Here is a 15,599-nt window from a genome sequence, read left to right as displayed (position 1 = left end):
TCCCAGAACCTGAGGCGTGTTAGAGAGGACAAGTGCTTTGGAGATGAGGTCACAGCAGCGAAGGGAGCACAGCCTCCCAGGGCACCGCCTGAGTCTCCGGCAGCCTTCCTGGTGGACCCAGGGGAGACACGCGGCCTCTGGTGTTTCTGCAGGGAGGGCCTGTGCAGTGGGCAGCAGTGGGTGTCCTGGGGCCAAACAGCACCATCTCCATTCTCAAATCCCTCCTCCATCCCCTGGAGTCAGCGCCCGCCGCCGTGGGTCAGTCCTGCCCTGTGGAGCGGCGTCCTGATGGGCAGGGGCTTGTCCATTCTTCCATTCATTCAACACGCCTTTACCGTGTCAGGAGCTGATTCGGTCACGGAACACGTAGGCTTGACGAGGACAGACTTCGACCTTTTTTTCAGGGAGCTGACATCCTATGGGGCTCTCAGGCCACTGTCCCCGAGTCTTCCACAGAGCCAGACAGACACCAGGGGAGACTGCGGTTTGATGGAAGGAACACTGAGCCTGGCTGTGCAGCCTTCTTGCTGTGTGGCCTCTTGAGTGCTCTGGGCCCTGTGACCAGCTTGGAAGAAGGCCCAGGAGCGCCCTGGTTAAACCTCTGGGCTGCCAGCACTGCCCCCTGCTGGCTGAGTGACCTTCGCGAAACTAGGAAGCTCTTGTTTGCTTCTCCAGCTGTGAATAAAAGTGGGTAGAGCGCCTACTCCCCTGGGTTGTCGTGAGGATGGAAGAATCACTGTAATAGTGCCCCGATGGTGCACGTAATCTTTGCTCTCAGCTGCCAGCTGTCCTTTTAATCATAGCCCTTTCCTGGTTCAGACCCTCCAGGACCCCATAGGCCTTATGACTGTCAAAATGTGAGCAGACCCCCTCCCCCCAGGAGGCGTCCCACAGGCAGCCTGTGGGGGTGAGATGGCTGAAGGGGACTCATGCCCCCTGGTTCTTCTCTGTTCGCTCCCACAGTCGCGGCTTTGGGCAGTCCAACTCCCTCCCGACGGCCGGCTCTGTGGGCGGCGGCATGGGCAGACGGAACCCACGCCAGTACCAGATCCCTTCTCGGAATGTCCCTTCCGCCCGCCTGGGCCTCTTGGGCACCAGTGGGTTCGTCAGCTCCACCCAGCGCAACACCACAGCCAACCCCACCATCATGAAACAAGGAAGACAGGTTTGTTCTGCACCGGAGAGAGGGCAGGGGGGGCGGTCAGCCAGGCTCAGCGCCTGAGGCTTCAGGATGTTTCCCCAGATGACCCCGAGGTGAGGGGAGAGGCCGAGGGGGCTGAGCTGAGAGACAGTGTCCCTGTCCTCTGCGTTACCCACGTCGCTTGCGCTGTTCCTCCGGAGACAGACCAGGGCCAAGGCTGCGCCTGGCCTCACGGGGGGTGGCTTAGGAGGCCCCTGGGACCACTTCAACCTTGGGGGCCCCCAGCAAGGGTGCCTTTAGGAAGAAATGTAATACCTGTTTATTGTTTGCCCTGACCCTTGACTTGCCCCAGCAGACCTCACCACTTCCCAAACTGGGTTCCAGAGAAACCTCGGCCTCTAAGGAACTAGCTTAGCCTTTTTGTTCATGGCAAATACACTGAATGGCCAGATTATTATGATCTCTGAACGCATAATAATCTGGCCACTCAGTGTATATTCTATGTAATAAAAGGCTAATATGCAAATTGTCCCCTCGACCAGGAGTTTGACCAGCAGGCAGGCCAGCCAATCGCCTATGTCCCCTCCCCCTGGCCAGGCTGGCCGGATCCCACCCATGCACGAATTCATGCACTGGGCCTCTAACACACACACACATACACACACACACACTGAGTGGCCAGATTATTATGTGTTCAGAGATCCTAATAATATGGCCACTCAGTGTAGCTCCTTTGTCGTGGTCCAGCTGTGGGGGAGAATCCACAGGAAGGAACTGGAGAGGCCGTCAGAGGGAGGGTTGAAACCCCCTCAGCCAGACAAAGCTGGCTGCCCGGCGGTCCTCGATGTGTGACCTAGAGCTGACCCCTGTCCCGCGGCCCCACGCCTCTCTGCCCCCGCCCCACACCCTGCCCAGTGCCTCCCATCCATGTACCTCCAGCTTTGTGGGGCCGTGTAGGTTGGGGCTGGGACTGGAGGGACACAGTGGGCCCGAGGTTCTGAGTCGCCCTGAGAAATGTAGGGGTGACAGATTGGTCTAAATACAGGAAACCGGCTCCGGGCACGACAGGCGGGATTGGCTCCCGGGGAGCAGCACAGGGTATGAAAAAGCCCCACGTTCTGGTCATTGTGGGCAGCCCCCGGGTCGGTTCAAGAGGAAGTCACCACCTAGTAACAAACACACGCCCCGCTGTGCCAGCTCATTGCCGATCCGGGCTTCTTCCCTGCCCACCCCCCACTTTGTAGTAACTTGTAAGAATCTCAAAAAAAATCAAATGAGGTGAGTTAGCACCTGAAATGGTGCTCTTCATTGCAAATATCTATAAACCCCCTCTTCCCCACCCCCATTTCCAAGAAAAATGACAGGCAAAGCAAAAGCAACAAAAGAGATAATAGGGAGAGGGGAGAGGGAGAGAGGTGTCCAGGTTGAACTGAGGTTTAGAGAGGGGCCTGGGGCTCAGGAGGTGGGAGCAGGGGGCATGTAGCTAAGAGGAACGAAACCTGAAATCCCTCACTGTATAGAAGCAGATGGGCAGCGCTGGCCTGCAAGCCCTTCGCCAGAAGTCAGCAGAGGATTCGTCTCCTGAGCTCTGCGGGGGGACCCTGCTCCCCACCCCCAGCCCCCCACCCCAGGGTGTCTGGACTCACTGTCCCCTTCTGTGTTTCTCACTAGAACCTCTGGTTTGCCAACCCCGGGGGCAGCAACAGCATGCCAAGCCGCACCCACAGCTCCGTGCAGAGGACCCGCTCGCTGCCCGTGCACACTTCTCCCCAGAACATGCTGATGTTCCAGCAGCCAGGTAGGGCCTGGAGCCTGCTCTCTCGCTCTGCTCTCCCCTGACACACTGGCGAGGCCAGGACGCCGAAATAGATGCCCCGGTGAACCCAGCTGGAAAGTGCTTAGCCTCGACTGTCACCACGCATTCTTGCGAGCTTATAGAAGCCTTTCTTTTTTTAAACTGTGCCTTGCCAGCATGAATAGCGGCTGGTTGGCCGGAAGCCAGCACGAGGAGCCCCACAGTCGTTGCAATCTGACGGGGATATTTTTGATACAAGTCATATTTCTAGGTTGATTAAAGCAGAGATACCACTGGAGGGCTTGGAGGGGGGTGGGAAGGGTTCCATGTGTCATGGGGGCGGGCGGTGTAGAGAGTAAGACAGATAAAGAGAAGGCTTGGCGGCGCTGATGCTAAGGGACCCCCCCCCCTCAGACCCCTCGGTTTGGGAGTGCCTTGCAAACATGACTGCTGGACCGGCCATCTTTCCTGCACTTGGTCAAAGAGCATCTTAGTGCAACTCAAGTCCATTTCACCGTTCACCTTACCCCTAAAACAGGCAGCCAGAATTATGTACAACCAGCAAATACCTGCACCCTTTCTCCATGCAGACAGGGACTTTAGACTCCACAGAGAATGCAAAGCCACACAAGCAGTCACTGCACCTCCCTAGATGCCCCCCCCCCCCCGAGGCGGGCACACCACACGTGCACCTGCAGGAAACGCCCAGCCTGGGCCGTAGGTGCGCTCGCTCTGGGCGTAAGTCCAGCAGGAGGTTAGGAGGGGAAAGGTCGCTGTGGCCTTGGGTGGGCAAGGAAGCGTCTTGGAATTGGGGCTGAGCTTCAGGGGACAGAGGGTGAGGAGGTGGAAAGAGGAGGGCGGCATCACAGGCAGAAGGGGAGCAAACTTCCGTGGTACCAGAAGCCATTGCTGGGCTGAAGTAGCGGAGGGTTGACCAAGGGAGCTGGAAAGATGGTGCCCGGTGCTGGGGACTCCAAATCCAAGGCCAAGGAGCTCGGAGCCCAGCCGCTCTCAGTGGGGAATCTATGGAAGGTTTTGAGCAGGGGGTCAGGCAAGAGTGTGCGCGGAGTGTGAAGGGGGAGGCAGGCTGTGCGTGGGGAGGCCACTGAGGATGAGGAGGAGGAGGAGGGGGAGGAGGAGGGGGGAAGGGGAGGAGAAAGAGGAGGGGGAGGGGGAGGAAGGGGAGGAGGAGGATGAAGAGGGGAGGAGGGGGAGGGGGAGGAGAAGGGGGATGTGGTGTGGAGCTGCCATGGGGTGAGGTGTGCCAGGAAAGGAAGGGGCAACCACAAGGTCCGGATGCCTGTTTACAGTTGCTTCTTGGCTTCTAGAATGCTCCGTATCTGCGCACTATCGTTTTAAAGCTCCTTTCCTCCCGTTTTGATACTTGTAGCTATTGTTCTTCCCAGGCAGAAATGCTGGATGAAATTCGGGGGTTGTGAACGTTATCCGTGGGTCGTTCCGCCCCAGCCTCTGCTCCCATGCAGCATTGTGCATAACCCACTCCCAGTAACAGAGAATCTGACAGGACTTGCAGGCTTCCTGGGCACCAGGAGGTCTGTGACCTTAAACACCCACTGCCAGGCCCAGACAAGGACTCAGCCTCCAGAGACAGGGCCTCCGAGGCGGGCCAGGCGCGGGTCTCCTGTGCAGGCCGGGCTGTCCCCTCCGCTGCAGTCCGGGGTCGCCAGGCAGGCGTCTCGGGGTGGTGGCGGGACGCGGTAGCCTGGAATCGGTATTCTCTCCGGGCGGCAGGAGTCAGGAAGGCAGAAAGCGGCCTTCGTGTTTGCACGGCAGCTGTAATAGTGAACACAGAAGGGAACCGAGACATGTGACCAACCCAAGTTAAATACTCCGAGAGCCGCGTCACAAGGCAACACAGCAGTTTCTTCCTGGCCGGCCATGGCTTCAGAGCATCCGTTTTAAACCCTCTGGGCAAATCCTGAAGACTGCGATGCATTCTAAAGGGGCTCTTATTTATTCTGTTAACTTAAAATGATTCATTAAAATCACGGCAGACTTGACATATCTCCAAAGGATAGAGTAAAGGCTGGGGGCTGGAACCGGCACCAAGTTGAGCATCCACTAATCAGTTGCCTCGCTCAGATGTGCAAGAGGCTCCCCTCTCTTCTAGACCCAGAGTCTGGCCCCCTGGCAGCCACGTCAGGGTGGTTTGCACATCATTCCCGCACGTGTGCGCAGGTTCTAGACAATTCCCAGGACGAGCCGGGAGAGCCGTGGGTGATGGCTGCCTCTCGCTGGCCTCGGGATGAGTAGGAAACACGACGTGAGGGGACAGGGTCTCCAGACTCACCCCGGAGGGACCTGAGCTCAGAACAAGCCTGGCGCCCGGTGAGAGCGCTCGGGGTCCTCGCAGAGGCCGGGCGTTTGCCCACCTGCAGAACTAGTCTGGGGACGGCTTGCAGAACGATGCCCTGTCTTGGAAGCAGCTCGATTCCTGTTGACCCGGCTCAGCCACCCTTGGGATCCAGCCCTGGAGCAGCACTGGGAAGCCGAGGCTCCTGCCACCGGGAGGCCTGAGAGAGAAAGGGCAGAGGGCGGCGGCAGCGGGCTCCAAAGGACACGCGTGGCACGGGGTCGGCGGGCAGCCTCCCTGGGATCTTGTTCTTCCCTTGCACAAAACCATGTGCGAACCACCCCTGGAGCTGGCCCAGCAGATGTGAGATGGATAAGGAGTGCCTTCCGTGGCAGCATGTCCTGGGGACATGCCTGCTCACAGCCACCGCCCCTCTGCACCAGCCCACGCTTGCGCTCCTCCCACCGTCAGACTCTGCACGCCTAGGAGCCGTCACCATTCATGGCCCCCTTCGTGCGTGTGAGTTTCCCAGTTCCTTTCAGAGAGCTGCCTTCGAGAGAGTGGGGTAAGGGGGAGGGCATCAGAGCACTGGGTCCATGAGGGGAAGGCGGGGGCTGCCATGCAGAGGCAGAGGCCAGAACAGGGACCCCCTTAAATAATAAACATTTGCCCTCTGTCTTCTAGTAAGTAGGCAAACGGCCCTGCTCAGGGAGGTTGGTGAGTGAGTCAGTTCTATCACAGCCGAGAACCCAGCTGGGCCCGTGCCCCCCTGCGTCTTAAGGGTCACATTCAAAGAGACCAGCTGACGGCAAGATGGTACAATATTACTGTCGTGCACCATATCCTGCTCACCAATTTTTGGTGGAACTGTGGGTGCCAGAGGATTTGCACAACACTTCCTCTGCAGGCTTAGGACTAAAGCCACCAGAGAAAAGCCTCAGCCTCCATCACAGACTCAGGGGTGCGACTCATGCATTACTCATGGTCCCCCCTCGCCCACCAAGACCTCTCAGTGATCACCCGCCTGCCTGCCACGCTGACTCCATTTCCTGCCCACACTGACCTCTGTGCCTTGTTACCATCCTCCCCTTTCCTTCTTGGTTCCCGCTTTGTCCCCCTTTCTTCCTTACCTGCCCGCCCTACCCCCCATCGCAGCGATCCAGGCCCCACGTCCCGTCCTCTGTCCCTTCCTCACCAGCCTGCCTTTCCTGAGTTCTCTCCAGCCGGTGGCCCTGCTTCTCACTTCACCCGACTTTCAAAGCCTTTCAGCAGAGTAGCCTCCGACGCCATCGGCAAAGTGCGATCCTGAAGCTTTCCTTCCTAAAATGCCGACCTGTCTCCTACTGTCAAGTCCGGGGGCAGTCGGCCTCCTGCCTCGGCCCCAAAGCCTTGAGAGGGATGCGCAGTTGCCCCTTGGGTGCCACAGGCGTGAAACTCAGCGGGACCGCCCTGCTGCTGCCGCGGAAAAGCCACCTGGGCCACCCCCGTGGGCCCTGCAACAGCACCGCATGAAGGATGAGCAGCCCCACTCCCTTCTAGAATCTTCTTGACCCTGGGGCCTGCGCCTGAGGTTCCGTACCTCTGAACAAGCACAAGTAAAAAGTCCCGAGTCGGCCTGGACCCTGGGCGTCAGAGCTGGGAGCCTCGCGGAATCCTGGAACGATCCGAGGGTGAGGGAAGGGTTTCTAGTGCACAGAGGTGGCATCTGAGCTGAAGAAACAGCAGAGGACTCAGGTACAGAGTCCTTCCTTCTTGCCTCATGGAGGACTAGAAACCGCCTCTGCCCGGTCCATTACAGCGGGGGGCCCAGGATAACTGCGATGCGTCCGTCCGTAGGGACAGCAGGAGCCAGGGCAAGAGGAGGCTGGTGGTTACGGTGGGCCTGTGGAGCAGGAGCTGCCGAATGCTCCTCCACGGTTCTGAGAGCTCCACCCCCCACCCCCCCACACGTGGCTGAGGGCTCCTAGCCCGAGACGGAGGCTGGTGCCCACCCCTCTTGTATGTACAAAGGAGATGCCACAGATCTGTTTTTATCAAATACCCAATTAAGAAGTCACACTATTGGGAAACTCGGGAGTCTGAACATATGTGTATCTCCCAGGACTTGGGATTTTTCAGAGCCATTCTGAGAAGGGAGGGGGTCGTGACTGCCCGGCGCGCCGGAGGGAGGAGCTGGGGGAGGAACAGCAAGCCCGCCCACGCTCCGCCTAAAAGAGCAGCCACGAAGGTTGGGAGATTCTGGAGCGTCGAGCCCCGCGCTTCTCAGCCCCCTTTTTGGAACACGCAATCCCAGGCTTGGAAAATGTCATTTTGCTGCGTGTTGGCAAGAAATCCTGCAGCTGAGACACTTCTCTCCAAATGTCGAGCATCTTTATTTATCCAAATCTCTCCACAGTGTTTGTTTAAAGGGAAGTGCTAGAGAGTAAACTAAATTTTACAATGAGCATATGGATGGCTATAATTGCTGAGGGTGTGTTTTTTTTCCCCCTCATATTTGCTAACTGGCTATATATAAAATTGTGTTTCTCTTTTATAGATTTCACACCCTGAAGGCTGCTAATTTTTGCATGCATGTGATTTTCACATGAATGGATGAAAATCCTAACCTACTCTCCCCCCTGGATTGTCTCACTGCCCCGGCGCTACTTTGAGAGCAGCCAGCGAAGGGGGCGGGGGAGACCCTCGCATTCTCCCTCCCAGTTGCCCTGGAAGCCCCATTGGCCTCATGATCTGGCACAGAAGTCCCACTGATGCGGGAACCTGTGTGGGAAGGAACCCTCTCTGCTCCCCAGTGCTTTCTGCATTGGTCCGTTCTGCCAGGCTTCTCTCCGCGAAGTTTAAATAACGGACACGGCATCTGCCTCTCAGTGAGCTGGGCATGGGGAACCCAGATTGCAAAGGATATTTAAATGTACAGCTAACCAAGGAAAACAAATACTTTGGGTTAGCCCTTGGTTTCAACTTCCTATCCCACCAAACCACCCACGCATTTGTAATCCCCGGCCCGGGCCCTGAGCGCCCCCTGGTGGAGATGTGAAGGAGCAAGGACGTGGCCTTACGTTTGGGACACAGGCAGGGATCCTTTACAGGGAGAAGAGCTAAGGCCCCAAGAAGAGAACAGCTTCCCAGGGTCACATGTGGAGGCAGCGGCAGAGCTGAGACTCCCCAGGCACAGCACACACACACACACACACACACACACACACACACACACGCCCCGGCTGATTTTTTTCCTGCCTCCCCGCTCTAGGACTTCAGGTCTTAGCTGTCAGAGTTGCTGTGTCTTGCTCCATTTCTGATCCCTCAGTAGGCATGTCCGAGGTGTGCAGAAAGTCATGCCGGGAGAGTCAAAGAACTACGAAAGCATCGTCGCTGTCTGCAAGGCACTTCCAAGCTGGTCAAGGACGTTCAGGAGCTCCACAGGATAAGGGGCCAGGGAGAGGCTGGCTGTGGGGGGGCCCCCAGTAGGACAGAGGAGGAAGGCCCCAGGGTCTGGAGCCTGGGGAGACAGGGAGGGTCCGCAGAGCGGACATCTCAGCCCCAGGCCGTGTTGGCAGGGAGAGCTGGGCTCTGGGGTCAGACCCATGTGGGTTCCTGGCCCAGCTCCGTGTCAGTGGCTAACCGTGACGGGTCACTCAGCCTCACTGAGCCCCACCTGGGAACCTGGCGCCCGGCGCGGGCTCAGGCGCAGAAGAGGTGCTTTCCATGCGGTGGTTCCCATCCCCTGCTGCTCAGAAGGAAGCAGAAATGCGCCGGGCCTGGTGTAGGCACGGGGAGCGGAGCCAAGTCCTGTTCCAACGACGCGAACTTTCAACTGGGGGAAGCAGCAGATACACACATAGGTCAGGTGCTGTGACATCTGTGTGTGAAGGAAAGCTGAAGAAAGGGATGGGGCCGAAAAGGCCTGTTCACATGCAGGGAACAGAAGGTCCTTTCTAAGGAGACAAGTAGAGCAAGAGACCACATGGCGGGGAGAGGGAGAGCCGTGGAGACATCTAGGCCCAACATTCTGGGCAGAGGGGCAGCAGTGCAAAGGCCCTGGGGCAGAGGAGGACCTGGGGTAGATTGGAGGAGGGGAGAGTGTACCAGGGCAGGAGCTAACAAGGAGCCAGACTGTGTGGGGCCTGCAGGCCACGGCAGGGGTTGGGTTGCCTTTGATGGGAAGGCGCTAGCTGGTTCTGAGCAGAGGACTGACAGACTATGACTCTGAGCGGCTATTCTTAGTCACCAGTTTTCTTCCAGCCGCCCACATTCACAGTGGACTCCGTGAGTGTGACCTCGGAGGCTGGTTGAACCCGAGTGTAACGTGCCCTCCGTGCTGGCCCTGACAGTCCCCCCAGGTCCTCCCAGGGAGGCCCGGCAGACCCTCCCCCTGGCAGGTGGAGCCAGGGCCACTGTGCACGCCTTCTCTTTGTTCTCAGAACCCCGTCACCAACGTAACCCTTTGCCCCCTGCAGAATTCCAGCTTCCCGTGACTGAACCTGACATCAACAACAGGCTGGAGTCCTTGTGCCTCAGTATGACCGAGCACGCCCTGGGAGGTGAGTTGTCCTCCTGGCGTTTCTCATGCCGGGGAGAGCCACTGCCCCTGTGCTGGGGGGATGGGAAGAGCACGAGAAGGGGAAGGCAGGGGACCGGAGAGAGAGGGGCCTCAGGGGCTACTGGACTGTCATCCAGCCACCCCACACCCAGTGGCCCACGTGCCCGCTCGTCCTCCTTTCTTGGGAGGTGAGTCGGGAGGACCTGGAGCCGAGCCCGGCCCCCTTTCCCCGAGGCTCACCCCCCAGTGCGCACGGGAGTCCCACCACAGGTGCCAGCCCAGCCCGACGCAGGGAGCACGTGGCTCCGAGTGGGAACATGCCCACAGCACGGCGTCCTTTCCTCCTCGGCACTAGGGTTGCCCCAGCCTGGCCCAAGCATATCCCGACTTGCTCTAAAACCAGGATTTTTGAGACAGAATTCCCTGCTTGTTTTTATACCCAACTGGCTTCCACAGTGCCTGGCGCCCCAGCAGGCCGAGGGGTCCTTGGCAGGGTGATGGGGCCCATCTGGTTGGAGGTGCCCGTGGGGTGCAGGGCGGTGGCCGCGAAGAGCGCCTAGAAGCAGCAGGTCCTCCCGTGGTGTGTTTGAGACCCTGCGTTGTCACAACAGCCCGGGAGGACTCCGTGCCCTCCTGGTACTAACCGGGTGCCTTTCCCCGGCCGGGGCTCACCGCCAGCCCTGGGACGCTTGGCAGGCAAAGGAGAGACGTCCGCTCCTTCCTGCCAGCGTCCGGGCCAGGGCGGCTCTGAGTCATGGAGATCCGGGGGGGCCTCCCGTGACCCTTCCCGGTAGCCTCAGTCTGGACGCACTCACCCACCCCAGAGGCGGGCCAGCAGCACACCTGGGGCCAACATTTGTGTGTCTGGCAGTGGCGGCGGGGGGTGGGGGGGGGGGGGGGGGGAAGCTCCATCAGCCACTCCAGAGAGCGTTGTCCTTCTGCCCAGGGATTTTTAAAGTTTAGTCTCTGCACACCCAGCCTTACCCGGAAACCAAACGAGGCAGATTAAAACACTCTGCGCAGAGCAGAGTGGAGGGGGGGGGGCGGGCGGGGTGAGGCTGCCCGCAGCCGGAGGAAGTGCCCGCTCAGTGCCAGAGGGAGGGGACCCCATGCCGCTCAGGGCACAGCCCCTCCTGCAACCTTCCCGGGTGCCGGGAGCTCCATGTGCACACACTGCTCTCTCTCCCTTGGCCATTCGGAGCCTGGAAGCTGCGCAGCATCCTCGGTCCATCCCTGGTTCCTCAGCGATGAGGCCCCTCTTCTCCGGCTCCTCGAGGAGACGGGGTCAGCCCACACCAGTAGCCCCTCATGAGTAAAGAGAAACAACCCTAAGTCGGATGAACAAAATGTAGTGTAACCATACGGTTCAGCCTTAAAGAGAATGAAGTACTGACACAGGCTGCGACCTGGGGGGGGCGGGGGGGGGCAGACATGCGCTAAGTGAAAGGAGCCACACAGAACAGGATTCCACTTGTGAAGGGATGACGTGTCCAGTGTCCAGAGCAGGCACATCTACAGGGACAGAGAGGACAGACTGGGGTGGTCAGGGGCTGCAGGGAGCGGGGAGTGGGGGCAGAGTTCTTCTTGGGGACGACAAAAATATGCTGGAATTAGATGGTGGTGATGGTCGCACCGTTCTGTGAATATACGAAACACCGCTGAACTGTACACTTGAACAGGATGAAATTTGTGGTATGCGAATCCTATCTCCATTTTTCTCATAAAGGAAACCCCCATAGACCCTAACTCATCAGGCCACCCTCGGCCCACTGCGGGCGGCCCGGGCAACCCTCCCACCTGCCGGTGGCTGGGGTAGTGGGAGCCGGGGAGCTCTCCCTGCCTCTGAGCCAGCAAGGAGACTGGCCTCTTCCCCCAGGGCCGGGTAGTTCTCGGATAATTGGCATATTGGAAGCTCTTTCCAAACTGCTAAGGACTAACATCATCATCGTTAGTAACAAGTATGCCAAGTGCTCTTTATTAAGGGGAGGCTTTTATTCAAAAGGCTTCGTTTTTCAGCCCATTCTTCTGTGGGTTTTTTACAGAAAACCTTTCTGAACGGATGTGTTTTTGCTAATGTTTTCATCTGATTACTCTCCTAAGGTTTTTCACTGCTGTGTGTCTTCTCCGCAGTCCTCTGGGGGGAAGCCTCCTGCGCGGTTTCCCCGAGCAGAGAGTGCACATTAGTCCCCGGTGGCCCCGTGGGGCACAGTGGCCGCGTGCCCTCCTGCGACGGCCGCGCCGCTCAGCCGGCCCAGCCCTTCCGGGTGCCAGGGAAGGGGACCTTGCTGGGGACAGAGCGGCGATGAATTTAGTCATTTCACAGGAAGACGAACAACTAGGGAGAGGAAAGCAGACTAGGAGCTTCCCCTGCTCAGGTTCCTGGGGCACCGCGTCCCAGGATGGCCATTCGGTGCGGCTGGTCCACAGCCCGGGCCTTGGGAGCCCCTCCCTGATGTCTCTGCTCTCTGTCTCCGCCCCCAGTGCTGCCCTCCTGGTGCCAGTCTCACACCACTCTTCTCTTTGGCACTCCCCGTTCCTCTCCTCTTTCCCCTCCCCCCAACCCCTCCAACACAGCCCCTGAGGAAGCCCAGGGTGGGTGGGTTCTGTCGTTGGAGAGTCTCCAGGTAAGGCTTACTCTGGCTGTTTGGGGCTGGCCCCTGACGGGTGGCCTAGGTTTCAGGAAGTCTCGATGCCCAGCCTGGCCGTTATCTTTCTGACTGCGGAGGGGTTCTACGGGCAACCGATACAAAACCGAGGTTCCTCCCAGCAGAATGGAGTCTGCAGTGAAGTGTACCATAGAGAGGAAGGCGCAGTTCCCTCCGATGTGCCGGGGTTCGCCCTTCCCATGACCCCTGCCCTTCCCATGACCCCTGCCCTTCCTCTCACCGTCTCTCCTTGCTCCGTCCTGGGTCTTACAGCCCCACATCTAGCTGGCAGGGAGATTTGTGCAAGCTAGGAAATGGCTCCACTTTCTCAACATGCTGTCCTTTTAATTCGAAATATGCCGTCCTTACTATAAACGCTATGGTGGGTGCATGTGACTAGCACCCCCTGGAGGTGTGCGAGGCACAGTTTGCACAGCGGTAGATGGTGAGTCTGGGCTTGCCCGTGGGTCCTTCCCCTGCAGATGGAAAGCGTCACCTTTGGGTAGATGAGGTATGTGGTTGGAATTCCTGAAAATGTGACTGGGGGGTGGGTAGTTGGGATTTCCAGGTTTCCAGCTCCCCACTCCCACAGCTATGAAGGGTGGGCAATAATGAGGGGGCCAGGGAGCCATGGCAAGGGTGTGCACTGCCGATGAGGGAGTGACCTCTGCACCCCCACCCCACGCACACACCCATGTGCCCACACACCCCTCCTGTTCTCCCATCACCAGTTCCCACGGCAGAGCCACCACGGGCAGTGCAAGTAGACACCCACAGGGGGTGGGAGAGGTTGTGGATTGTAAGTGCACCTCTGAGGGCCTCTAGGATTGGTGATCTGATGCCACAGATGACCTTACGGGGCATCTCCTTCCCTCGTTTAAAAACACTCCACATTTTGTATAGAACTTTACATACACACACACACACACACACACACACACACACGTAAAACGGGAAATCTACATAAGATGGGTAAATTGTGTCAATATCTTGGTGGTGATAATATACTAAAGCTTTGCAAAATAACACCATTGGGGAAACCTGGTACGATTTCTTACAACTGTATGTGAACCGACAGCGATCACAATTAAAATTTTAATTAAGAAATCTTTCTCCTCCACGTCCCTGCTGGTGAGACGCCAGCCAGGCACTGCCACGCGGAGGCCAAGAGACCCCTCAGTAGCCTCAGGACGGCTTCGTGCCACGTAGGTCCTCCAGCCGTCCCTGAGGGACCTGCCCTCCCCTCACACCTGAGTCCTGCCCAGGGCACCTAGGTGCTCCATCTGGTAGGCCAGGTTCGCGATATCTAGGCTGAGACTGGGACATGTCTGCTGACGTTTGGATATGAGCAAAGCCAGGCAGGCACCCTGCACCCTCCCCCCTGGCCCCCCTCCCCCCCGCCCCCGTGGCCTTCAGGTCGTGGTCGCTGAGCACAGCCATTGCCACCCCCTGTGATGGCTAGCCCTTGCCCCTCTCTCTGCTCGCTGATAAGCCCTCGTCGGCTCCAGCATGGACCATCGTAGGCGCCTCTTCTCTGGTGGTCCTGCCACCAGCCTTGCCAGGAAAGCCATTCTAAAGTCAGACCTGGCACTCCACTGCTTATAGTTCCCTAACCCCCGACGGACGTCCAAGCTCCCGTCATAGTAGCAGACCCTACCAGTCTGGTCCTGGGCACTCTCCTACAGTCATGTGTAAGCAGGAAGCCAGAAAGGGGTCAGGCAGCCCTGGGCACCTCTGCCGTCTGTCCACTCATGGCTTCTCAACTCTGGCGCACACGCCCCCCACTTTCTAGCCCGCAACGCAGACACCGCACATCCTGGCGGCCTCGACACAGTCCGTCTTCCACAGGCTCTCACCGTGCCCGGTGCCCACCACGCCTAACGGGGGTGTCTGCCCCTGGTCAGATTCTTGAGACAGAGAATCTGGGTCAGTTTGGGTCCGATGTGTCCCCCAGGCCTGCTCAGCTGTGACCAGGGCTCGGAGTTATGGCCACCTCATTCGCCGTCATTCAGCAGAGCCTCCGGATGGGAGGGAGACGCCCCCAGAGAGAGGGATGTGAGTGGGGTCCACCTGCAGGTGCATTGCAGGCCGTACCTGACTGTGGCCTCATCTCCGGCCGCTCCTCTGTCCCCGTCCTTCACCCTAAACTCCCCGCCTGCCCGCAGCTCAGAGTTTGATGGCCATCATCATGCCTACCGGTGAGCTGTGTGCCCTCCCCAACTCCTCCTCTCCTGCTCCTCCTCTCCTCCTGCAGCACCATCTACAGAAGTCATGTTGTATCGCTGGGAAACGGGCCCTGGTTTCCAAGGATGACTTAACACTCCTTCTCCCGTGTTTCTGCCGTGCCTGGTACACACTGCATTGCAGCACTTGCCACTCATACACCACAGTGGGCTTACAGGCCTGAGTTGGGACTAGGATGTGAGCACCTGGACGGCGAGGGTTGGGTCTCTGCATCTTGGCTGCCAGCTCAGTATGGTTACAGGCAAAATAGCTACTTCCCGGATGGCGAGTGGGTGGGTGTGGAATCACTGAGTGACCTGATGAATGAATGCAGCCCTTACCTGTCCTCAGAGACTGGGAGGCCCGACCTGCATGACGTGGGAGCAGGTGGCTGATCAGAACTGCCTTGCTCACGGTGCCCGCTGTGTGCTCTCTCTCCAGACGGGGTGGACCGGACCTCCACAATCTAAAGCTGAAGATGAGGGAGACCGCGCTGGCCGTGAAATCGACTGCTGCGGGTCCAGTGTCAGCCATCGTCGGGCTGCACGGAATCCTCCAGGATGCTTTGCAGCCTTCCCCTGGTCCCTCTCCCACTTTGATTTTGTGAGAGCGTAGGTCATCCTTGTAAACATATCAGTAGACCTGGGATTGGTTATTCTGTCATTTGTTTGTGTCCCTGGGGTGGCTTGGTAGGGGGTGGGTGGGGGGTCTCTAGGGAAACATGGGACTGGGGGGTGGGGGGAGGTGGAGGGAATGCAAGTGGCTTCCTGGATGCAAAGGGAGGGGGAAGAGAGTACTGCCTTGAAAGAGAGAACGGAGACCCAGGAGGGAGGCCGGAGCCCAGCCCTGAGAGCCGCGCTGGGGGCCGGCCTCACCGCCTGGCCCTGGGACGAAGTCACGGCTGCGTGTGACCAAAGCAAGACGGCGCTCGCTCTCCTGCC

General features: G+C 58.7%; 1 protein-coding gene across 4 annotated transcripts in view; it reads left to right on the top strand.

The window, feature by feature from the left end:
• The window catches only part of SAMD4A (sterile alpha motif domain containing 4A), a 215,732-nt gene extending 200,428 nt beyond the window's left edge, over window positions 1-15,304 (top strand). For all 4 annotated transcript variants that reach the window (XM_008139029.3, XM_008139030.3, XM_028141723.2 and 1 more), the window contains 4 exons: window positions 964-1,165; window positions 2,813-2,939; window positions 9,708-9,791; window positions 15,100-15,304. In XM_008139029.3, coding sequence (XP_008137251.1) covers window positions 964-1,165; window positions 2,813-2,939; window positions 9,708-9,791; window positions 15,100-15,128 — 442 coding nt within the window. In that variant the 3' untranslated portion in view covers window positions 15,129-15,304. The remainder of the gene's footprint in view (window positions 1-963; window positions 1,166-2,812; window positions 2,940-9,707; window positions 9,792-15,099) is intronic.
• Window positions 15,305-15,599: the final 295 nt, after the last annotated feature.

Source organism: Eptesicus fuscus, chromosome 5, assembly GCF_027574615.1.
Source record: "Eptesicus fuscus isolate TK198812 chromosome 5, DD_ASM_mEF_20220401, whole genome shotgun sequence".
Lineage (NCBI taxonomy): Eukaryota > Metazoa > Chordata > Mammalia > Chiroptera > Vespertilionidae > Eptesicus > Eptesicus fuscus.
This window is presented reverse-complemented; position numbering and strand designations above follow the sequence as displayed.